The 26170-nt window shown below is 34.8% G+C and overlaps 1 protein-coding gene across 7 annotated transcripts in view; it reads left to right on the forward strand.

Moving 5' to 3' along the window:
• Positions 1–26170, forward strand: part of SNTG1 (syntrophin gamma 1) — a 319691-nt gene that overhangs the window by 183689 nt on the left and 109832 nt on the right. For 5 of the 7 annotated variants that reach the window (XR_013184136.1, XM_077185430.1, XM_077185439.1 and 2 more), the window contains exons 5-8: positions 4150–4207; positions 6567–6610; positions 6718–6759; positions 13256–13402. Coding sequence is in view for 6 of the 7 variants with exons in the window: in XM_077185430.1 (XP_077041545.1) it covers positions 4150–4207; positions 6567–6610; positions 6718–6759; positions 13256–13402 (291 nt within the window). In the remaining variant the exon portion in view is untranslated. The remainder of the gene's footprint in view (positions 1–4149; positions 4208–6566; positions 6611–6717; positions 6760–13255; positions 13403–26170) is intronic. The other 2 variants (XM_054633700.2, XM_077185453.1) reach the window with 2 other exon arrangements.

Raw genomic sequence — 26170 nt, forward strand, 5'->3', positions numbered from 1 at the left:
AATGGGAACTTACAGTAATTTTTATTTTTTAGTTTAGTAGGCAAACTTCATGAAGACTCACTGAAATAGATTTATTATTTATGGCATGGAATGACATGTCAGTCCCCAAATACTCTGAAAGGTGCCAGTTTTCTGTTTAAAGTTCAATCATGGTTTGCTTCTTGCAGATGAATACAAGTTTGCTGCTATGTTTTTGTTTTGTTTTATAAGATTCCTAAACTTTAATAAAAAACTTATATTAAAAGATTAATTTTAAATACAAATGTAATTATTTTGAATTTGTGCCAGAAAGTAGAGGTCTACAAGTCACCCTGGAGAAGTGAGAAGCAGTGAGGCCTCTCCTCCTTGTGTCAGTAACTTCCACAGCCCCTCAAACTACAATAGCTTCTGTTGTCTTACTACTCCCAGAATAATTAAAGACAGGGGTTATTTGAGGACTTGCTTTCTGGCTGTGATGTATGTCAGAGGATGGTGTTTATCTGAGGTGTTAATTACAGCAATACAGTGATTAATGACACTCACTTGAGAATACTTGCTTGGGCTTGGTTATGAATTTGCCTAGTTTCAGCTATCAGGTCTGGGGCTTTATCTTGTCTTTTTTTTTTTGTACTAACTTAAAACATCCATTTACTGTCAGAAAACTCCCATGAAAAAGTCACCTTTCAACTTTCTCTTGAATAAATTTTAAAAATGTTTTATCCCACTGCAAGTATTTTGAACCCTTGGAATTATTCTTTTTCTGGAGAGCAGAGAACAAATTCCTAATAATTCCAAAATTAAACTAATTTTTTTTTAACCTATGAAAGAAACTCTTCTCTTATAACTTGGATATTCCAAATATATTTGTAAAAATCAGAAATTCAGCTAACTGCTTAAGAAAAACCCTGTTTGTAAGGTTGACTTTTGTCCAAGACCTAAACTTCAGACCTTTAAAAAATAGATTATAATCCACTTTCTTAGGGTTTGAAAACCTGGTGTTTTGCTGTACGTCTTAGCTGAAGTTAGTGGTGAAACTGTGATTGAATTTGAAGCAGACCTGCTCTGGTTTACACTCTTCTGAAAGAACGATTTTCTCTTTTCTGAAGCCTCCTGTTAAATGTTTGTGTGGAGGAATAGACATAGACATAGAATTTGGAAAGTGTAGTATTTAAGTCATTTATCACATCTCTGACAAGTTTGAGATGCAGAGCCTTGACAAAAGAGGCTGCTCAGTGTATGATTTCTGAAAGAACATCCTGTTTTTCAATAATTGGAGTGTAGTGTTCCTGAAGAAATAGGCAACAAAATTGAGAGTTCATTAAACAAATTGAGGTTTTTGGTTTACCTGGTCTGACTTCTGTCTACCAGGACTCAGTACACTGCCATTATTCTTCCTCTGTTTTTGATCATTCTTTTAAAATGGTGAACAGCATAACAGATCTTCTGAGATTCAGTTCTGACTTTCCAATTTAACTCAATTGAAAAATTCAGTGTCCATAGACCTTAAAGCTATTTTTGCTAGTGGAAATGCTTCCTTTTACTATGAAGTCATAGTTCCCAACATTGTCTAACTCTGATGATCATAAAGTCCAACAATTGGTCTGATCTTTTATAAACTCTTTTTTTAGAAAATAAAAAGCTGATTCCCTTGTTATACTCAGAACCAAAAACCCCCAGCCTTTGTCAACAAAGTTACTGCTTTCAATTGCCCTATTTTTCATATGTCAAAAACTTCTGAAAAAAACCCCTCACACATAAAAACTGGGATAAGAAAAAGTCTTTAGGAGTGTATCGTGTGACACTTTGAAAGGAGGTGTGGGTGACCTCTCACCAGTAGTGGCCAACATTCAGGACAGTGACCTTCAAACAGCTGCCAATGATTAGAGCTTCCTCTGCCTTGTCTAGCAGGACCACCTCTGCAGGTGGGAAGCTGCTGTCATTCCAGGTTTATCCCTGCTTGAGGAAAAATGACAAAGAACATTTGCTTGACAAAGATCATTGTTAGAGTCTGGCAGAGGTCTGAGCCATTAAGTCTTCAACACCACCATTTGATGTATTTCTGTCCACCCTCTGGTCTGAGGTTATAACTACATGTTTGTACTGGAGGAAGAGAAAATGTAAAGCAGTGAAAAAGTTGCCTCTGTTCCCAGAGGTTTCTTCCCAAGAGTATCCCCTGAGACAGAAAACCAGATTTTAGACATGCATACACTTTTTCCTCTACAGGACAGAGAATCAGGTATGGAGAACACAGGATGCAAGGCTGCAATGTCAACCTGAAGTATTATTCAACAACGTGTTGGCAGAATACACACAGTTTGCTACAAATTGCTAAGAGTGGCTGGGTATAGGTAGTTGGCCACCTATTTGCTGTTTCCAGTTTTGATTTTTTGTTTCTTAGAACAGCAGGTACTACATCCTTTTACTGATATGAAAAGAAGCCTTCATAAAGGTCAGACTCGGATGCAATGAGAAGAGATAATTCTCTTCAGTAGGAAAGTACTGAAAACTTCCTCAGATCTTTAGTGTAAATGGGTTTAAGTAGATTCAATACAATGAGAGAGGAATAATCATGTTGTATGCATTGCAGGCTGGCTTAGTAATAAAGTTAATTTCCTACTTTAATGGAATCTCAGATCTAAGGAGACAGGGAGGTACTTTAAAACCTCACATTTCTTTGCTGGGCTTTAAGTATCCTGGATGGTGCAACATGTGTGTAACACTGGAGGCTTAGGAAGAAAGTGACACAGTTATTTTTTCTGTTTTTTTGAAAAGTTTTGAAGAAATTAAATTTACATGTGACTAGAAAATTTGGAGGGTATAGGTTAAAACTTATGAATTTAGTGAGCTTGAACTCATTATCTGCAGTGAAGCCAGCTTTTACTGTTGCTGTTCTTCTGGTGAAAACTATTGAAAGATATTCAACAAGATATAGTAATGATATGTTCCATGCTTGTCAACACTTATCTCATGCAATGCGAGAAGAACTTTACCTGTAGACATATAATTGTTTTAATATTACTGAGATCCCCATTAACTCAGTGTTTTTAGGGACATTTGCATTGATAGCCAATAGCAAAAGGAAAATTTATCCTATTTAGCATTCTGTGGCTACACAGGAAATCAATCTTTATTCCATGACAGAAGGAGGTGTTGAGTGCAGGAGTCTGTTCAGTTTCAAACACTTTGATATTGCATGAAGAAGGGATGTGTGCTGTTCCTTAGGGGTTGAAATACCTGTGTCAGTCCTTTTCACAACTTGACACAGGGTGCCTGGACCTAAAAAAGCCATCATTTCCAAAGTAAAATCTGTCTGCAGAAAACAAGAGTAAGAAAACACTTAACCAGTATTCCTAGTCAAAACAACAGTGTGGCAGACATTGGTATCTGGTGACCTGAATTTGTACAGCTTGCATTTGAGTGTATGCTTTGATGCTCTTGGCAGAGGAAAAAGTATTTGTGTCTCTCTGTATTTTTGCCTTTACCTTCCTTTGAATTTCCTTTTCATTTAATCTTTATTTTTATTACTTTGTTCTTAAGCACCACAAATATTTCCAGTCCCAACAGGATAAATTGAATGAAGCAACAGCATTCAATTGTTGTCGAACTGTTGAAACTATCACCTGGTTTTCCTTTATTTCTCCCCATTATTGAACACCTACTGTTCCATTTCTTAATGCTTCTTTTTCTGTTTTATATTACTTATGCCACTGCTTTCCTCACTCTTTGTGCTTGTGTGACAGACAGAAACAAATAAAGGCTGCTTTTGACATGAAAAGTCCAAACCTCCTTTCTTGTGCTTTTGTTTACCTCCTTGCCAGCATGAAAACTAAGTGGTCACAGTGTGATTGCCTTTAGAGTTGGATATCCATTCTGCTTTTACAGGACACATTTCATACATTAGGCTCTCCAGAATTCACAGAAACTGATGTCCTTCATGTCTGGTAGAGTTCTGAATTCACTTCCTGAGCTAATGATGGCAACTGAGAACTTCTTTATGTGAAACAATAAGGAATTAATCACAGTCAAATGTTCATTAGAAAAAGAAGTGCAGAATCAGAGTTATTTGCTCAGTCTCTCTAAAAACTGCATTTAGAGAAAGGGTAAAATATAACTTTAAGCAAAAAGATATTTTTAATGACTGACAAAGATTGCCATTTATTTTGTTTTCAGGGTGGAGCAGAACATAATATTCCAGTGGTCATATCTAAGATTTCCAAAGAACAAAGAGGTGGGTATCAGGTATCAGCTTATAACACTGTACTTTAATGTTCCCTTTAGAAAAACATCTTGAAGAATCTTGAGATTCTTCAGTCAATGTTAAAACAAATACTGTTTTTGAACCCTTTCTCTCCCATGTCTTTATGATCTTTCTCTTCCTCAGAAACTTTTTCTGAAAAAGTGCAGAATTGATATTTGGAATATTTTTTAAAGTCTTCAATTTTTATTTTTATTTTTTAGAAAATAGAAATAGTAAAGTAATAGGAAAGTATTAGAAAATAAATAGAAATTATAGAAAAGCAATAGGAAAGTATCAATAGAATGAAAATGTTTAATAAATTTGGCAATGATTTAGTGGCTTTGACTTCCCAGTAATTATTGTCTGGAAATTGTAGCAGATTGAATGTTTGGCTCTTAAATCATAGTAACACAGCAGGAGAATGCATGACTTTTTAACCTGGATACTCAGGTTGTATTTAGAGTACTTTAAGTACTGCATAAAGTTTTGGCCATACTTATTTTTAATAGTAACAGAACTGGTGCTGAATTTCTGTATTGATTTAACTGGCAACATTTTGAAATTATTGGAGTGATACATGGATAATAGTTGAACAGCTCAAGATGTGCACAAGTATGAAGGATGAAGGTTGTGAACCAGTACTAATAATGTGTACTTAATATCTTATGTTTGTATGCATTTGTGTAAGGCCAGAAATGCCAACGTGGAAACATTCCCCTCCATCTGTAATGCAATAATTCTAGAACTCAGCTTCTCCTCCTACTGAACTAAAATGTGTCAGTATAAAAAAAAAAAGCCACTCAGATAGAGAAGTATGGAAGAATCAGCATACTGAGAACCAAAAGCCAACCTTGAAAGGTAGATGTGAAAGTTGGAGTTAGGGAGAATAAGGAGTAGCATGGAATGAACCCCTAAGGAAGGCAATAAAGTTAACCTTAAGAATTTATACTTGTGACTACAGTCTTTTCAGTACACACGTAACTAATACATAAAGATGTGGCATATATTACGTGCAGTACCTATTAAAATGCTATTAAGCACTGCAGGAAAAATAAGAAAGATATACTTAAGTCTAATTGAGCACACTGAAGTGCAATTTTATTTCTGTCATTATTTTTTTTGCTGCAGTAGCTGTTGCATTGTTTCTAGCCCCAATACCTAGATGTGATATAATTTCCATAACTGCTTTCAGTAAAAATATTGCTGATTTTTGCAGAGCTAGTTTGAGGGATATCTCTTTTGTAGGAGACTGCTGTCTTGTGATGTAGAAAGTGTCATGCTGTGTTCCTGGACTAGAGAACTTTGATAGAGAAAATGCTGTTTGACCCAAAGCCTATGCCTCAAAATAAATCAGAATATCTATCCTGCAATAATTTAACCATCTGTTTTTAAATACAGCTAATAGGATCATTCCACCAAGCAAGGACTTGAGTATCATAATTTACATCAATATTGAATTCCAGTTTTGCAGCTCATGTAAATAAGTAAAGTTTTTGGATCAAGTCTGATACTAGCTTTTTCCAGACAGTTTCTTCTATGTTGATATGGAGTACTATAGGTAAAAATTACATGTAATCTGTTAATATCCCATAATTCTCATGTTCTTGTTCTCAAAGGTTTTTAATGCCTTTACAGACAAAGAATCTTTGTTATATTTCTGGTGTGCTTATAAGGTATATTTGAATGAGATAGCTCTGAAATGGAGCACAGTGTTTAAAAATTGGAAGTGTAGAATTAGATTTTATAAAGTTGTGATGCAACTTTGTTCTTAAAATCACATTCAGTTTGACTGGTGATTTTTTTACAATATATTGACTTTCTAGCTCTTCAGCATATGTAAGTGTTGTCCAGCATTAATTGTTCCTATTATTTATCAGACTTATCAAAGATGCAAGATCTAAAAGGTCCTTTATCTTTGGTAAAAATCTAAAAATTAAATTTGTTATTCATAAGTATCTCTGGAGTTTCCATGTTGCTTTTTTCTCTTTGTAAGAAATTATCTTTCTCAGGCAAATAACACCTAGTCCTGCAGTCATTTTCTATTCAGAAAGATATGTTCCACCTTACCAGAATGGCCTGAAAGGTGCTAGTGACTAATGGAAGAAGTTTCATAGTTGTGGGCTTGAGCTAAATAGCTTCTTTTATTGTAACACTGATACACAAGTATTTTGGGTTGTAAAAGGAAAATACAAGTAATTTTATTGGAAGTTTTATGTTGAAGTTTTTATCATGTTTTTTGTTTGAAATTTTAAAAGATAATGCAAAAACATTAAATTAAATAAAATTTTTTGTACACAAAATGTTGGCTATTTTGTACAAAGTGAGTGAAAAATATGCTTTCTGTTTTCAGCGGAACTTTCAGGTTTGCTCTTTATAGGAGATGCAATTCTACAGGTGAGTAGAACTGCAAATTATTCTGTCTGTAATTTTCTAGAAAAGTGAAATGAAATCTATGCTTATGAAATGTAGAGTAAGTCTTCTCTTTATCTTTTTAATAACAGATTAATGGAATTAATGTGAGAAAATGCAGGCATGAAGAAGTGGTGAGCTTTTCTGTTTTTTAGTCTACTTTTTTTGTCTTTTGTAGTTGCTGAAATGATAGTGTATGCTGATAGCAATGCAGTGGCATCAGCTGTTTTATTGTTATTCCTAAACAAATATGCCTGTACCTTCTAACATGACAAGCAACAAAGTGCAATCTCTTCTTCCTAAATCTGTGTAATTGTTCTTCTCAGATAGGATTTTCTATATTAAAGGTGATTGTTTTATTATGAAGATTTGAGCTGTACAAATTCCAGCATTTCTTCTTCCAGCTAATAGCTGTCAAATTTCAGCAGTGCTACACCTTTCTGGCTGTGTGGGGTCATTTTAATTTCAACAGCTGTAATTTGCACTATGTTGGAGATTTGTTGTTTGGTTACTTTTAATCCTATTTAAAAAATGAGAGAAAACTATTCATCTGCCACTCATCCTCTGGCTGTTCCTTATGAGGGTGCTCTTCTCCTTTAGTTAAGATGCTATCATTTTGAGTAAATAAAAAAAATTATTAAGGAGATTTCTTCTAGAGAAGAAATTTTGAGAGATCTGTAGTAGTCTGGTTCCACTGGTGAATCAGATTTGCTAAATGCATCATGTACTTTAGCCATATTTTTTTTTGACTCTTCTTAAATACTTTCAGAAGCAGAAAACCCTTTATTTCAGAAAAAAATGCCAGAAATTAAAAGATTACCAAATAAATTACCTTTAAATCCTGTTTAGCTCCATAGAATTTGTACCTGTATTTTTAAAGTAACATAGTAAGGACATATTTGAAAGCTTCTCTTTCTGACTCTGCCAATTCAAGGATGGTCATTGTGTTTCATCCAGCATTCTGCTCTATGACAGAGCAGAATATGTGCTGTTCAGGTATAGAAAGCAGGAGTTAATATGGATGAAGTTCTGATGAAGAAGCTTATTGGAGGCTGAAGATTAGATCAATGCACTATTCTTCAGAGTGTTTTTGCACACTTGTTTCCTTTTGGAAATCAACTGAAAATCCTGCTTCATTCTTCAGAGCCTTCATCATACCCCCTTCTGTATATACTGGTTAATAGTTGTATTTATATTGCTTTTAAGTTTTGTCTGTGCAACAATGATCAGGTTGTAAATATTTTATAAGTTTACTGCAGCTGATTTGTTTAACATGCATTAATATGGCAAATATCTCAGGGGGATTTAAATGTTGGAGTTACAAAACATGGGAAAGATATTGCTGAAAGAGTAGCCTTGCACACTTGAATGCAGATTGAATATTAGTTAGGACATCAGGATTTTATTTTCTGTCTTCTGAGACATTCCCTAAACCCTCAAAATGATACATGAATCTTTTGGGTATTTATGATAAGGTTGGAACCCATTCATGGGACGAAAAGAGGTTTTGGAAAAGTTGAAAGAGGGGATTGACATGCAGTAGCAAGTGTTATGTTAAATTTTGATTTATACCTTTTTATCTAACATAATCTGCTTCTTAAACTCCTTGTAGATAATTCTCTATGAATTAAAAAAATAGTATCTTACCAGTTTTGCATGTGCATTTATGTAATTGCAAGTGGTTTAGGAATTCAAGAGGCAAATAAGTTCTAAATGAAATCCTTATTTTAATTAAGAATAATTTTTAATATTTCATAGCAAATATTGACTAATATTTAAATAGGATCAAAATTCCATATGACATTTTATTAAAAATATACATAAGAGTTGTGATATATAATATAAATAAAAAAGCCAAAGTAAATGAACTCTGATAGTCCATTCTTTTTCAGAAACATTCACTGTTATATGCTATGTGTTTATAGAGTACATTTGTTGTAAAGCTGCAATAATGGTAATATTTCTGGTTCTGCATTGCGTGGTAACCTGTGGGTTAAGGCTTAGCCCTCAGTAAAGAGTAAATACATCAACTGGTGTGCCAGCAGCAGTCACAGGTAGGGTTTTGTCTGCAGCACGTCCTCTGCAGCTTGACTTGCTCTTGGACTTCTATCCTGTGGGGTCTTTATCAAATACAGGATCTGTAGCTCTGATCTGAAGGTGATACAGAGTAAATAGAAGCATGTGGAGCCTAGTTGCTTGCAGCAGGGAGTTGAACAGGAGTTGAAACTTAATTTTCAATCCATATTGCATCTAGGCACTTTTGCAATGGCTCTGCAGGACACCTGAACTTGTAGCTTTGTTTTGTTCTGATTTTTTTCTGTACCTAATTAAGGCTTAGCAGGTACAATGTTCTGTAAGGATGTGTTAGTGTTTGGGTTGTCTTAATGTCTTAGAAAATTTTCATTGTAAACCAGTGGGTAATTTTTTTCAGTGGATAATGCTGAAGATACCTGTAAAAAATTCAGACTTTTATCTACAGTGTTACTCTGATGAGCATTCATTCTTTTCCTACATGCAAAATGTGTTGCTGCTTATGGAAACTTTTTAAATATATGTCATATCTTCATAGCTCTGCAGTGAAAAAATCTGTGGCATAATCACTGCAGCCTATTGTATGAAACTGATGATTAGTCGACCCTGGTATTTAATCTTGCTTTACCGCATAACCATACTATGTATAGAAAATGATTTGAGTTTCAAAATTAGTTAGTTTAATCAAACTCATGGCATCTTTAATAGCAGGGAGACTCTTTCCCCAAAGTACAGTGATCTTAGTTAACATTGTGGGCAATCTGTTGTCTTTATTGTCTTTCATTACTCTTGACATTAGATAGATGGATGGACTAATAGACTCATAAGCCTAGATAGGTAGGTTTAGTCAGTTCTTAGTGTACCTTACTGGATTTTTTTACATGGTTCCTTTCTGATTATTATTTTTAGCTATAGGTGAATCACTTAATCTTGAGCTTAGTTTTCTGTTTGTAGAAGGTGAAAATATTGTTCATACCATGAAAGCACATGGTGAGTTTCTATCAAGGACTGTCTCTAAGCTTGTTGTTTCTCTTGGGTTGTAAAGAGCCCCAGCTAAATACCGGATAACATTGCTTCAGTCTTAGTGCTCTCATGTGGTAAGGTAAGGACATGGTCTCTCTGGTGAAGTGTCAATACAGGGGGAGGCTTCAGAAAAAAAATAAGCTAGCAATTTATATAAAAAAAATATCTCTTGGCATCTCTCAAACTGGCAATTTCAGTCCAAAAAATGCAATATGAACTTGTATATAGAAGAAGAGTCCATTATATCTGTTTAAATACACAAGTTTGTGGTGTTTTTTTACTCAGGATGTTTTAATTATTCCTTTTTCAGTAGACTCTCCTTTAAATTTTTCAACAAGAATCTTAAAAGCCTGAAATTAGATTATTCTGAGACAGACCTATGAGTTTTGGCTTTGTCTAATTAATATGGTCTAACAATGCACAGCTTGTCAGTCCACACACCTAGTGGATATGGTTATCCATACTAATAGATATGATTATTTTTAAGGCTGGAAATAAATGTATTTCTAGCTTTTACCTCCATTTATTGTCCAAACATAAAGATGATAGACAAGCACCAGCATAGTATGGTTGTATGGATGTTTTTGGTGGTTCTGGGTCTAGCCACTAGTGTCAATAAAAATAGACAAGATTCTGGGAAAGAGTGAGTGGCCCTTGAGACACTTGTAAATGGCTACGAGTAGGAGGGTATGTCAGTTCAGTTGGATACTACCTTGTGTTGGATCTGCTGCTCAGGGCTGTAGTGCACCAAATCATCTAGAGCCAAAGTAGAATTGCAGTTGAATGAAGGCTGATATGTTTAATTTTGTCTCTGTTCTTAATGTTGTGAATGAAACATCTCAGATAGTATCAATAACTACGGTTACATATGTCTTTGCATCTTAGCATCTGGTTTTTTCTCTTAGGAAACAGAAGAAATTAAATGATTATGGGTATGAAGTAATTTCTTATTTCTTCTATTTGGGGAACATTCAGGGAATGCTTCTAATAAAAAATGACAGCTTGCATGTGTCAGTTAATGTGGCATTTGGGCTTTCCTTGAAAAGTAACAGGAAAAGCTCATGTAGTTGGAGATAGCTATAAAGACAGAATTGATATTCAGGCTTTGGTGGATTTTATGTAAAGCTAACTACTATGTAAAGCTAATATGTAGCACTGTGGTTCATTTCAAGCACTGCTTGCATTTTGCACAAGACACCGTTTTTTTCCAGAAGAATGACCTGATGTGAGATGTCCTCATGCACTGCCTTGAATCTTTTGCTTCCCCCTTTTCTCAACATTCACAGGAGAGCTGTACCTGTGCTGACTCTCCTTGAGTATTTATGTTATGTGAAAATGGCAATGTAGGGATTGTTGCTGCTTAACTGCAATCATCTGCAGCTAATGAAACTCTTACTCTGGACTTTCTCTTAAAATTATGGTCTCATTAAAACTCATTTTTAAAACTCAATTTAAATAGCTTTGGCAATGTTTCTTGTAAATATTTTTAAGCAGAAGAATAAGCATATTGCATTTTTAAGTCAGGAAACCAAATGATCTGAAATCTCCCTCCATCTTGACCTTACAGATGTGTCTTTTGGTAAATTATGTTATTATCTTATCTTTGTTTCCTTAACTATGAAACAGAGACCTAGACTATTATAGGGTTTAGCTCTCTGAATTTTATTAAGTACTTCGGAATCTGTTATAGAAAAGTACCTCTGCATTAATATTTTGCAGTTTCATGAAGTGATAATAGTAACCTCCAAACACAGATTACCACTTTCTGGTGTTGCAGAGATCCCGTACTTTATAACTCATGACACAGCCATTTAATCCTTTCCCCTCTAGACAGAATGCTGACTCTAATTGTGGAAGCTGCACAGCCAGTGCTTCTAAGACTGCAATCAATGTGCAGCTTTTAACTTCTGAATTTAAAAGTGAAATGTAAACTTCCTGGAAATCTAATACTTACTCTTTCCATAGAGCTGCTGATTTCTGTCTAAGACTTGAGTAATAACAATAACAATAGTAATAGTAAACTGATGTCGCCTTAGCTATCCTGGTATAAGTAATGAAAATACCTGTTATTGAATATCCTAATGCTTATGAAATTTGAGCTAACAATAATCTGTCAAATATTTCAGCACTGATTTGAAATAAGTGCCCATCAAGTGGAAAAGAACCTAACAGCTGTAAATAGCCTGTTTTAGCTGTTTTCAGCTCTGTGGTGGAAATTCCTGGAATCTGGATATATCCTGGAGCAGTATTCTTAATGTGTGTTCATCTGCTTTCCTAATCTGGTTATAGCTATGTTTTATTAGCGTTTAAATAATTTTTTAAATTGTGCCAAACTCTGTAAAAACTTGAATTTATTCGAGTACTATAATGTTAGACTTGTAAAATATGTTAATATGTTGCTAGACTTCCTAATTTATATTTCCATTTCTTTTTCTCAAGATACCTGTAGTTCTATTAGTCATTTTATTAAGATTTCATCTTTTGAAACTACTCATCATTACTGCTGAGTTTTAATAGAAGGGAGTAGAACATTCCGTCATGACTAATACCAAGCCTACATGATTAATATTGTTATTTCCTTATTACATAGCTACAGTCCTCAAAGCAAAAATCCATTAGGGTTTAGCGGGATATAGTGAAAGATTGAATCACCAGTTACGGCACAACATCCTTCAAATAACTGTCCTTGGTTCCTCCTTTGTCATACAGGTCTATTAATTCTGAAAGCCTGAGCTGCAAAGAAAAGAAACAGTTGAGGAGTGGATTTAAAGTGTGTACCATCAAATATGCTTTGTTTGTGACCTTGTTTACATTGATATTTTTACTGTAAAGGATCAGGTTTCTCTTCTTCCTTAGGAAGCAAATTTTCTTAGGGAGCAAATATTTTCATCTTTATTTGTACATGAGTGCACTTTACCCTCCAAAAGACTTTTTGAAATATTTCATTCTGCACAGCATCTCCTGGTTGTGGAGCTAAACCTCAATTACACTTTAGTTCTGGGACCCAGTGTTTTTCTTTCTGGGCATAGCCTCCAAAAGGTAGAAAAATTAAACAGACACAAAACCCTCCAACTTAATGTAGGAAAAATGAAAACTTCTATGGGCATGGAAATTATCTTCTCTGGTCACTATTAAGAAGGTTTCATTTACTCATGATAACTAGAAAATACTGTCCAACTGGCACCAGTTATGTTTTCTTTAAACAGGTAGCAACCATGTGATATAGACTGAAAGCAAATGTTCACCTCCAAAAGGCAACTTCTGTATTTCTGATGGCTTGATGTGGACCTGAGAGAGCAGTGGGAAGACTAGAGCAGGTGTACTCATTAATTAGCCAGGAGGAGTGAGTGACAAGCAGGAGGTGTGCTCAAAGAAGTGCAAATGTGCACACACATAGTCTTCTGACAACTTTCCAGCAGTTAAAATACCTGATTTAACTCTTCAGAAATTTCATTGTTCTCACTATAGTAAAATCAAGTGGGTGCCAGGAAAAAGCTTTTAATGCAGGGATTATCTAACACCTATACATATTTTTAGGTCTTTTTTTCTCTACATTGGGTCTTTGTCTTTTGACAGTTTGATCGGTGGAGGAGGAAGAGGAAAGGAGAATGGACTCTATATAATTTTTCAATAGTATCCAGTGTTGGCCTGTTCCAGCCAGATACATGGAGGTTTCCAGATGGCCCACCCCATACTTCTCAACCACTAGTATGGTACAGTATGGTACTGGTGTTTTGGTATCTGTTTGTCAGCACTGGGCCTATTTCTGGATGTTTTTGGTTTTTTGGTTTTTTTTTTCTTTTGCCCTGATAGTACTGATGCTGCTATACAAGTTTAGTTTGGTACTACCTGTTTCTTGTTAGCTGTTTTGAAAGACTGTGGCCAGTAAAACAGCTTGCAGTAGTAAGAGTTTCACAGGTCACAAGAAGAACTTCCATGCAGGATTGGTTACTGAGGGAAGAAGCTCTTCGGTAAAAAATTACAACAGTTACGCGTTCTCTAGATTTTTGGGCAGACACCTGCAAGAGTTACCTCCCTGTGCTGTTAATCCTTTTCTGAGAAAAATGGGAAATAGTCACTCCTCAGGCTGCATTGGAATTACCAGGATAATGACATATATCTTTAAATGTGATCTAGGAAATGTTCATAGCTCTATTCCACTTCACTTGCCCTTGTCAAGCCAGTAGTGATTGAGAGCATTTAAAAGATTTTAATTGTGCTGACCTGTTAAAAGGAATTTTCAAGGGATTGTTCTACATCAGTAAACTCCCATATTTAAGCATTGCCTTGCAGTAGGAAGTAATGAGGAGGTTTCTAGATTTTCTGAAATGCATTCCCTTCTTATGCTATTCTGAGTATGAAGTACTTATGTAGTAAATGGATAGACAGGCATGTTTCACAAAATTTCCACCATTTTTCAGATTTCTTGAGGTTTTTTGATATTGTTTGTTCAGTTTGTTTCCATATGTTTATATGGGAAATCAAATACAAAACATATTCAAAATCCCTTGTGCACTTCAGGTCATGTGTGATTTCTGAATGAGTGATTGCAGAGAAATGTTGGTGAGAGCTAAAGTTTACCATAATGAATGCTAACAGATAAAATATTTTATTTAAATATCCATCACCATGAAAGATTGCAAGTTTTCACAGACAATAAAGCATCTTTCCATCAACCAATAAGTGAGGTTTTAGGGTAAAGTGAATCACCTACACAACAATGGCAACAACAAATCTTCGAAACAAAATTTTTGGTTGTTTTTTTTTTTTTTTTTTTTCCCTATTAAAAGACTGGGAGCTTTGGAAATTGAAGGCTTTAAGACATTTAAATATTTGATTTTACTTCTACAACTGCAGCTTTTAGAATTCCAGAACCTTTATATTTGAACAGGAAAGTGCTATCTAAATGTGGGCATCCTTTGTTGAGTCAAAGCATCTGTATATTATGTTCATTAAATATCATGGAGCTATGTGGCATCAGCAGTGTTTTTCTTATTTTCTGAATTTTTATAGAAAATGAGAGCACAAAGAAAATTGTAAAACTAGAATTATTAAGGTTTGAGAGGCTTGAACTTTCTAAAAGTGAGACCTGTAGTTCATGCACTCATTTTTAATATTCTTGCATAATAACCTAGCAGCAATGTAATAGAATTATACAAATGATTCTGGTTTTCTTTTATAGTTGATGTTGCAAATTTTGTTTCTGAAAACACATCACTCTATATAATAGTCGATAATTTATTGTTTTTATAAGATTTTATACTCGCAAATGGTAACTAACTGCTGGCAAGAATGGATTTCTGTGGTGTTATTGCTTAATTAAGAAAATAAGAAAAGGTAAAATAAGGGTTGCAATCGGATAAGTAGCCTAATCACTTTTGATTAATATATTAGATTTATGCTTAATTTTGAAAGTTACAAAGACCTCATGCTATAAACTGATTAAAACTGTAATTCAGCACTTTTTTGTCATTGTGCTGAAATACAAATCTTTTTTACTTCTTTGGAATTATATACTAATCTTTTTTGTTTCCGAAATATTTATAAATGTTCTTCAGTTAATTAAAATACAGCATGAGTACCTCCAAATCCAGTTTTGCCTTTAAAATTTAGACACTGATGAAAATGATTTAAAAAATGTTAAGGAAATATGATTTCTGAAATTTTCAAATTATAATTGTATTGGATCCCAGTTTAGCTGAATATGTACGTATTTGCCTACAATTATAAATTTACATATCATATTAAGCTGGGGAATTTCTTTTTTACAAGTATTTTTGAAGAACAAAGTAATTTTCTCAACTTCAACCAGATGCAGTGCAATTAATCTGGGGCAGAAAAACTGCTACTGCATTAAATGGCATGTGAAAGTATGTTACAGAATCACAGAATTCTTATGTGTTTTCCCAGCTGAGAACTTTTCCCACTGGGCACTTTCCCTGAAGTATTAAAATAACTTTCTCAGAGATTAGATCCTGAGCAGCCAAGAAGCTTAGAAGAATTAACTGCTTATATTGATCTAAAGCATTACTTCAAATACAAATTTGTCCAGGAATTATTTTTTTTTGTCATATTGAAGTTGATAACATTCAAAACTGAACAAATAGGAATAGGTTTGTAGAGTAATATTTATTCAAATATAGAATTAGAATTTGATTTCAAACTCTTTAGGACCACTTTTTATTCATTTTTCATGAGCATTTATATTCTGGTGCTTGATTAGTGTGACTGTTCATGAACACTAAATGTTAAGGTCATATTTGCCAACAGCAAATTTTATATTGAATATGTAAATGTGAAATTTGCTACCAGCTGTGTGTTTGACCCCAGCCTTGCAATGGGATTAGTGTGAACAAACTCTTGGTCTGGGAATGATCTTTTTTTTTTTTTTTTCCCCAAACCTGGAGCTCTGCATAGTCAGGGAAAATGTTCAAGCCATGCAACACTTATATTGTTTTCAGCAATTATAGACATATGTCTGTTCATAAAATTCCTTAAAATTTTAAGACTGTACTTCAAAATAATGTGTCAACTGGATATTTTTCACTCTTCAACCACTAGGAGCAGGAACAATAGCTGGCATGTTATTCAGTCTGGTAATGTGTATGCATTTTGAATACTACTAATGTGGCCTTCAAAAATTGTAAACATAAAAAAAATTGTACTTGTTTAGTATTTAGTAGCTGTCTTAGAAATTTCATGGAGAATTCAACCAGGAAGGCACTTTTCCTGGTAAATTTGAGTTGTAAGAGCAATTTGACTAAAAAAAGCAGGAGATTCTTATATATTTAATAGATTATTAAGCAGCTTCATTGTTTCATTAATAATCAGGGTTAAAAAGGTCAAACCATTCAAGATCATTACTATAATAAGAAAAAATGTCCATTATAATCAACTATGAAAAGAAAGAAGTCCAACATCTTTAAATGAATAATTTGATTAGAATTATTTCTTGCTGTTGAGGAGTACACGTTACCTGAAAAATTTGAAAACCCTATTTACAAGTTATTGTCTAGTTTCTGTCACAGTTTACTGGGAAAAAAACATTTCCCCTTTTTACTTTGTTTTGATTTTTACCCTTACTTTAAAAATTTGAAAAAGCAAAACTTCTGTATGAAGCTTTTTTTTTTTTAAGTATAATATGTTCCAGCAAAAGAAAAATACATATCCATTCATAAGAGGGTTTCTAGTGATCATCATTTGAATTGTGACTTGGTAAGTCTAGGAATCATGCAGATAAATGGAAAATTGTGCTTTATCCTTTAAATATTGATTTTTTTTCTTCTTTCTGTAACATGGGTAATGTCTTTAGCCTTTTGCTGTATTTTGTATTTTATGTGGCTTTTGTATTGGGAGTGGAGAGTCATAAGTACAAGGTTATTCTTCTAAGGTTTTCCTGGACAATTGCTAAAATGTGGCTTTTGGTTTTGAGAGATAAAATACAATGTTTTTCTTCAATTCAGCTCATGATAATGTGCTGGATTATGTTGTTTTCTCTTACACTGTTGGATAGATCATGTGTTATACACTCTATTTTTTTCTAGAATAGTCATTGCATTATCATGCATTGTGTGCTGTAACACTTGCAGGCCATGAGCAAAATCTTAATATTCTACAAAGGAGATACTGATATTATTACCTGTTGTGCTGGTTTTCACATTTCATTAATTAGTAATTTAATGACTGAAGCTCTGGCCTGTATACAGCACAAAGTTTTTGTTTGGGGCAGCTTTTATCACCAGAAAGTGTTATTCCCATATAGTCTATCATTTTTTGCAGGTTGGTGGATGGTAATCAAAAGCTGGCCTAAATAGATGTTGGGGAAATCTGTGATGGGGTATTTAGTTGGTGTATATTATACCTACCTTAAATAATTTTTTTTTTTTTTTTTTAGTCCAAGAGAATGTGTTTTATTAAATTTTTCTGCTTTCATTTAAAGATGATTTTATTGATCTCTTACTATCTGAAACCCTTATTAGAGAATAGCACCACCAAAGAATGGTTGGTAGCCTACAAATAATTTGTAAATTACAGTTCTGGCTTATGCTCAACACTTTATATTACATTGGACTAAAATCCACTAAAATGATACTATTTGTATGAGTAATAAAGATTGATTCCACAAGAGTTTTGTGCAGATATGATGAGTCAGAAGAATTTCTAAATATTATCCAAATATTAAAATATGGCCTGCTTAAAAGAAAAGAAAAAATATTTGAATTTTTATGTCATGCATCTTTGAAGGTAAATGTGCAAAGCCTCTGGAGCCTACTTAAAATGTGTTATAGGTGCTACAGATGTTGATAGATTTTTCTGAATATTCTCCATAACTAATTGGAAGGAGAAGAAGCCCCAAACAACATTGTCAGCATAGACTACCATCATGGTTGCTTTCCAATTATTATGAAGTCCAAAAATCTTGTATCTTAAATTACAAATCCTCTGTAGGTTGATGGGAAAGCCTATCATTCATCTGGCTGTACACACCACTGCACACACAATGCTGTGCAAGCCTGTGGAAAGCTGTGCAGAAGTCAATCGGTGCTGTTGCAACACAGGTGTAAAGGCTTCTCCCATTTTTTTAGGAGTGTTGTTTGCTTAAGGGGTTCACACATTTCTCCCAAAGAAGCTTTGGTAAACATCTGGTTTTGACAATATTGATTAAATTGATCCCAAACAAAATCTGGCTCCTGATTAAATTTCTGAGCTCTGCTGATGAGAAGTTTACTTAAACATATATATAGTTAAATAAACATATATACAGTTTAATGAAAGTGTGTTGTATGTGAAGATGAAACATACAGGTAAATGAAATGAGTTGGAATCTGAATTAGGCTTATGGATTTATAACATTTGACTAATGGTGGAGTTGAGTAGGTTGCCTGAATACAAGTGGGGATTTTATAAGTCTCATAGAGTTGTAATACACAGTTAGAATCACACAGAATCACCAGGTGGGAAGAGACCTTCAAGATCATCGAGTCCAACCCAGCCTTAACACCTCAACTAAACCATGGCACTGAGTGCTACATCCAGTCTTTTTTAAACACATCCAGGGATGGTGACTTTACCACCTCCCTGGGCATACCATTCCAGTGCTTTATCACCCTTTCTGTAAAAAAACTTTTTCCTAATATCCAACCTATATGTCCCTTGGCCCAGCTTAAGACTGTGTCCTCTGGTTCTGTTGGTTGCTGTCTGGAGAAAGAGACCAACCCCCACCTGACTACAGCCACCCTTCATGGAGTTGTGGAGAGTGACAAAGTCACCTCTGAATCTCCTTTTCTCCAGGCTAAACACCCCCAGCTCCCTCAGTCATTCCTCACAGGGTTTGTGTTCCCAGCCCCTCACCAGCCTTGTTGCCGTCCTCTGGATGTGCTCAAGCCTCTCAATGTCCTTCCTGAACTGAGGGGCCCAGAAGTGGATACAGCACTCAAGGTGTGGCCTCACCAGTGCCAAGTACAGGGGAAGGATGACTTCCCTGCTGCTGCTGGCCACTATTCCTGATACAGGCTTTAACTACCTGAAAGTTTTTTATTGTCCAAAAGTATTCAAGTTTCCTATTTCATATTAAAAAAAAATTGTAAATTACATGCTGTTTAATTTCAAGCACACTGAGAAAAATTCCATTGGTATTCCTGTCATTTTCAGTGTTTTTAAGAGATTTATCTTGTTCCTCTTGGCCAGTTGCTTTGGAAGCCATTACATATCTAATTTGAAAATATGTGTTCATGAATTAGCCTCGACAGAGAGAAAGTGCCCAGCAGCCGAATACATAATCACATTTAAAAAGTGGAACATCTGTGAGTGTTTAAAGTGGAGAACTTTGTAAAACTGTGTAACTACAAAGTTCATTTACTGTAGTTGAATAATCCTGGAGAAGTAGAGCCATTCATGGAGGAGATAATGTGAAAACAAAGATAGGCAGTTCTGAACTCTGGCATGTACTCACTACTAAGAGATACACCAAAAAAGCTCATAAAGCTTGGAAAGAGTTTGGCTTGAAGTCTTCTAGTTCTTTGAGTTTTTTTTGGTGTTTGCGTAGGTATTTTCTTGTCCTGAATAACTGCCTATCATGTAGAGCTGAATGGCTATTAAATGCATCTTTGTGTATTTCTTCAATGGACCACAGTCCCACACAAGTAGTAGTCCATAGGTTGAGAATCATTAACAGGACCCTTTGTTTGATATTGAAATGAACATTTGCATTAGAATCAACCACCAGTTGAGATGATTCAATGTACTGGCTGGCAGATCATGATAAATAGTGTATTATAGTTGGCATCTATTTAAGGACTTGTTAATTTTCGTATTTCAGAGTATGGAGTATGGTATAAAATGTTTCAGTTCAAGGACCCGTGATGTCCCATATGACCTATGAGTCATGGCCTCCAGGGTGTGTTCTCAGTTTTGGAAGACATAGCATTTTTTAATTCCTTGCATTTCATAGTTTTGTATTGGAGTAATGGCCTTCTATTTATTTACTATGAACTATGATGACCAGTATGTGCAGCTTTTAGAGAAACAGAATTCAAAATTAGGGTATATGACTTAAGAATGCAAATTAGGCACTTAATGGCAGTATTTTTTGAGTGATATTATTGATACTATGATTAAGGGAAGAAAACCAGGAAAATTCTGCAGACTTTTTTTTTTTGTTTGCATTGATACCTTTTGCTAAGGCACTGCTGTATTACCTTTCAAAACATAAACATGCAGCTAAGCAATAATTAATTGCAGCATACTACTATTCTGACTGAAAGACCAATAGACATTTTCGTGTTGATTGTGGAACATAAGAAAAGTTAAAGAGTTCCAGAAAGCTGCAGTCAGATCTTTTAGACAAACTTGGAAGTGCTCCATTCCACAAGTTTTAAACTTAAAAGTTTGAAATCGTATTCTTTTTGTGCATTGAAGAAAGAACTGTCAGGAGTCTATGTCCTCTGTGGGATCCATATTTGGTCTTCTATTGCCTGGTGGATATTTTTTATTTTGTAGGTTAATTATGTTTTCAATAATTTTTTATTAAATTAATCTCTTTCTCCTACTTCCTCATTACACTTATTCATATTGCTTGCATCTGATTATTTTAGTCATTCCTGTGAAAGAAATTCTGTACAGGTCTCTCAGTGTTAGCTAATATAAGCAGCCTACTTGGCATGTAGTCTTGAAAGATGATGAAATCTATTTTTAAAGGAGGATCACTTAGTTTTCTACTAGTGCTTTTTACAACAGTGTCAAGGTTGCATGTTCTGGTACTTCTGTGACTAAAGCCCATGAGCCTGTGAAAATAGGTAGAGCAAGGATCAATGAAGGAAGCCTGAATATATCTATAAGATGACTGGTATGATGCTGTACATCTGAGAAACCACCTAATGGTCTAGCTAAAACATGTGCTGTCACCTGGGATCAAGAGTAACTTTTCTTCTAAGTGGCCAGTCTTATGGGACTTGTCAAAAAGCATCAAACCCTGAATCTCTGTGTGTGTTACTCTGAAATGATCTTTTCTGTAGTGCTGTAGTAGCTGGAACATTCATGAAGCAAGTGCTGCTTCAATTCCATTGCTTTTTCATCTTGCAGGTCCATAAACCTCTATCTGCACTTCTCAGAATAACTCTTTAGTGGTGGGCACTGGAGGGTGTCTTTGCAGTAAATTCTTATGTTACTGCATCCCCCTGAACTTTTTCAAAACAGTGCTAGCAGCAGGATACCAGCAGAAGAGAGCTCAGAATAGAAGGTCTTCCTGTGTTTTTGGGAAGTGCACCACTCAGCCCTCCAGTTCCTGTCCCTTGTTTGAGATGGCCCCCAATTCTAGTGCCCTTTGGGTTTGCATCTAAATATCTAACACGGTTTTTGGAGCCAGAAAGCAGAAAATTTAAAATGTGCAATTGTGATAGTGTCAAACTATAGTCTGAAGTATACTTTTAGTTGTGCAGTCTGAATAGGAACTTCTGTCATAGAATTGTGTTCTATATACAGCCATATACACCATACGCAGTTCGCTCTGTATATTGGAAAGAGAAATTTTCTGAAGGGAAGAAGCTTTGATACCTCTTGATAATATATTTCTTGATTAGCTTCAATTATTGGCAAATACCGTGATAAATATTAGGTCATAGGAATTAAAAACTCACTATGCACTGGTGTGTTCCTAATGATTCTGTATTAATTACATGGCACTTTTACTAAATAAAGCAATAGATTTTTTAAATAAACACAAATCCAAGACAGTTGTGTGCAGGAAGCCTTGTAGGTTTTGACCTCTGTGTGATTGTGTTAAAATGTGTGTTTTGTTATCTGCTGATGGACCTGATGCTTGGGCATTGTGTAACTGTAAAGTGGCTAGAAAGGTGTCTTCTACCTTTTCTTTTTTTTCTGTTTTCCCAATCTGTATAGTTCAAGTATTCACCAAGAAATTGAATTTTTCTTTAAAAACTGAAGAGTGAAATTTGCTTCAATTCGAGAGAATATAGATCTTGGGATCTAAATAAGTGTTCTGTTTTAAATCCTTACCACTTTATTGGTGGGTAAATTTCGCTGGTAATTTGAGAGGGGATTTACAGTCTTATTCAGGAAAGAATACTTACAGAAGGGACTTCATCCTTCATTGCTTTCCTGAATATATTGAGAGAGACTTCAGCATATGCTCAAATGTTTTCTTGAACTGGGAATTTGAAAGGGTTTATAAAATTAAAAGGCAGTATCATTGTAGACATTATTAAAAATTTGGATTAGTGTTGTTGCTATGTAGATATTTTCTTCAGCAATATCACACATCACCATAAAATTTACTTTTTCAAATAGCTCCCTTACAGTCATTACAGTTATTGCATAAAAATATAGTCACTGTCACTCCAGAAACTCTGACTCTCTTGTCACTATTTCACACAGCTACTGGCTCAGACATGCACAACTGGGTTTTTTACCAATCTCATTTCATTCGTGAACATCCTAACTTCATATAGGGCTACTCGTTGTAGAAGTAAATTAATTCTTGGTCCTGCTGGTAGTAAGGTTAATACTTTGCATAACAAAGTTTATTGACAATATTTAATGCTTCTGTTTGTATAGGTCTTTCCACATGTACTCATTTTGAATTAAAAATATATTATATGGTTTTTAAAACAGCAACAGGAATTCAATTTATATAGCTATAATGTTGATGAGGAGATGCTAAGATTTTTCTTTGTCATGGCTTTTTCCTGTTACAGGGGTGATTTCGTTAGATGCTGTGTACCAACAAATGAATAGTTGGTATTATTCACTAGTTGAAATAAAAACATAAAGCTAAATAAAGTAATAACAGCAGTACTAAATATCTTTTTATAATATAATCCATACAACTTCTATATCAACATATTAAGTGTTACTATTATTCATTTTTAACTAGAAAAATTAAAACTTGACATAGGTAAATTCATATGCCTAAAATCTAAGGCTTCACAGAATATCTCCAAAATATTAACAAAAAAATCTATCTTGACTAGTCTTGAATAGATTATCTTGAATAGTCTATATAGCCTGTGAAAATAAAAATAGATCATTGCCTTTCAATGATCCAAACAATAAGCAATTCTTTTTAATGGTGTCTGGTCATGCATTTTCTGCAATTTAAGACACATTGTTTTAGAAATTGCCAGATCTCTTCTGAAGGGAGTTTCTCCATGGCCTACAATAGGAATATATAACCTCTTGGGAAATTGGAAATGTTAGGATTACTGCTGAGTTAAATTTTTGTCATACAAATATTCCCTGTATTTAGCACTGGGAATTCTGTGTTGAAGACCATAGTGAGTTCTCCCCTCAGTCTCCTCACTTTCAGGCTGAACATAGCAAAAGTGAACCTTGTATTGTTTCACCTTCAGACCCTTCACCATCCTCATGGCTCTCATTTAGACACTCTCTAATAGCTTGATGTCTTTTTTATATTGTGGTTCCCTACGCTGCCCCCAGCACTCAAGGTGAGGCTGCCCCAGTGCAGAGCAAAGCAGAGCAGGACAATCCCCTCCCTTGCCCAGCTGGAGATGTTTTGCCCAGGAGACATGGTTGGCTCTCCTGGCTGCCAGGGCACTGGTGACTCATATTCCACTTGCCATCAACCAGGATGACAAAATGTTTTAAATATTTTTATTTTATGCAAATTTAGACATGGCTTCTTTATTAGCAGTAGTGAATTGAAAATCTCTTTACTCATATAGCTATGTTTCAGTAATATTGAATTTTTTGTTGACCATTTATACACAGTGGGAACAAGGCCCTAATTTAAATTCAGTACTGATACAGACTGTTATTTGTCATTATCTTTAGTAATTTGATTTTTCATTTCATATGTAAATTAAAGACAAAGAATGTAAAATAACAGTAAAACTTTCAACTGAAAGCTAGAAAAAGACAATAAAGTAATTAAAATGCTCATTTTCTTCACCTAACCTTATTTCCCAGAATGGTATTGTTAATGACTAGAAAGTAAGCAAAATTGAATCGATAACTCATCTGCTCTTTGTTGTAATCATTACCTAGTAGTTTTCTCTTTTATCTCTCTTTAGTCTTTATTCTGCATGTCAAAATCTAGTCACTTTCTGGATTATATGCTTCATACACTCCAAAATACATTTCACTGAATAAGTATTGCTGATTTCAACTGAACTGTGTTCCAGCTTAAAGTTTTCATCCTATGAGATAAAGAGGTTTGAGGGAGAGAGAGGTAAGAGAAAAAAGTCACAGTAGGCTACTTATGGCCTCTTACAGGCTTTGCAAAGCAATATATTATCAAGTGAAATCATGTAGACTCTTGGAAGAACGATTTAGGGCTGTTATTGTCTCAGCTTCTTTCACAGATGATATCCACTTACTCTTATCTTAAAAGGTGACTTTATAAATTAAAGTTAGTAATGCTGTAACTTCTTCACTTTTTTATTCTCTGTTCCTGAGTAAAAAAGGAATACATTTTTTTAACAGTAGAAAGAGTGGCTGTATTTTCCTGCACTTTGTCTGTCCACATCTGTCAAACCAATACAGAGTACATACCTGTAAGTTTCTGCTTTGGTTCTGACTATTCTGAACTGTGTGACTGCTACATAAGGGAGGAAAAGAATGAATTTTCTATGGAGGCTGAGGATATAGGATGGTATCTCCCATTGAATTCAGGACTTCAGAGTCTTGGTCTACTTTTCTGCACATTACAAGTCATCTGTCTAAGAAATAATTGCTTCTTACAAATTTTAAGATAGAAAATGCATCAGAACTGGGAACAGCTCATCAAAGAGACTCATGTTTCAGCCAAAGTGATTCCATGATTCTGTGTTACAGATGAAGTTTTTGGATGCAGTATAAGTTATTAAATCTGTTGTGGTGTTTCTGTGTTTATTTGCACCCATACTTGTAAATCCATACTAAACTGCAAAATGTGCATTGGCTACCACTGTGCTATTTTAAACAATAAAGACCCTAAAATTTCAGTTACTGAATCAAATATTCTGTCATCATATTTCAGTCCTCTGTGGCAACCACCCTGGAGTAGGCAATATTGTGTTTGAAGGCAAAGTTGACATTTTTTCCTGAAGAATTACTTTAAGTTTACACCATAATGCAGTGATTGCATGTGAAAGCATCCCAATGTATAGTTATACACATGCATGTAAATAACTCTGTTGAGTAGGTTATTGACAAGCATAATCAAAGAATAACAGTGCTTCATTAATTATTTACAAGGCTTTCTCACAAGCAGCAGCATGATAGAAGAGTTGCCTATGTGTTCTCCAGCTACACAGGAGAAAGGGAGGAGATATGTTCTAGTTTAAAATGATTGTCTAATGTCTCACTGTGTAGCAGCTCTCTCTCACAGCAGCTCTCAGCTGCCTGTGATCTGGCTCTTCACAGTATGAACACAGTCACTCAGAGAGACATGACATTCTGTCATTGTACACCCAAATTAAATCAGCCCTTGAAGAATTTTGAAGTTATAGAGCCAGAACAGGAAATGGTTGTTCTCTGAAACAGATCTGGTTGTTCTTGGCTCTCATAAACCAATTCAGATGTTCCTCCTCAGCCATTTAATGCAACATTTGGCTTAGTTGCTTTTGTGTCCTTACTGCTACTCTTGGGAGGTGCCTGGAGTCCTAATTCTGCTGTGTGTTTGGGGTGTCTACAGCTGTCTCCCACAAAAGCTAAAGATGAACAGAAGCCCAAAGGGCAACTATGGGGAGAGTACAGGAAGGCTAAAAGTATTCCCAACTGGATAGGTTCTTTGCACATTCTGTGTCCAAAATGCAAGCTGCCCTTTGGCAAAACCTAAGCTTGTGCTTATCTAAGATTTAAGGCTTAAAATAGGTTCTTTTCCTCTGTGTCTGTGATGAAGATTAGGTCTCTCATCCATACTGGAGCACGTCAGCTAAATTTAACTCTGAGTGTTGGAAAGACTTGCTTATAGGATTATGGTACAGCTGTGGAAACTACTGCTGTTGTTTTGGTTGAGGATTTATAAGACAAGAG

The sequence above is a fragment of the Agelaius phoeniceus genome, chromosome 1, assembly GCF_051311805.1.
Source record: "Agelaius phoeniceus isolate bAgePho1 chromosome 1, bAgePho1.hap1, whole genome shotgun sequence".
Classification (NCBI taxonomy): domain Eukaryota; kingdom Metazoa; phylum Chordata; class Aves; order Passeriformes; family Icteridae; genus Agelaius; species Agelaius phoeniceus.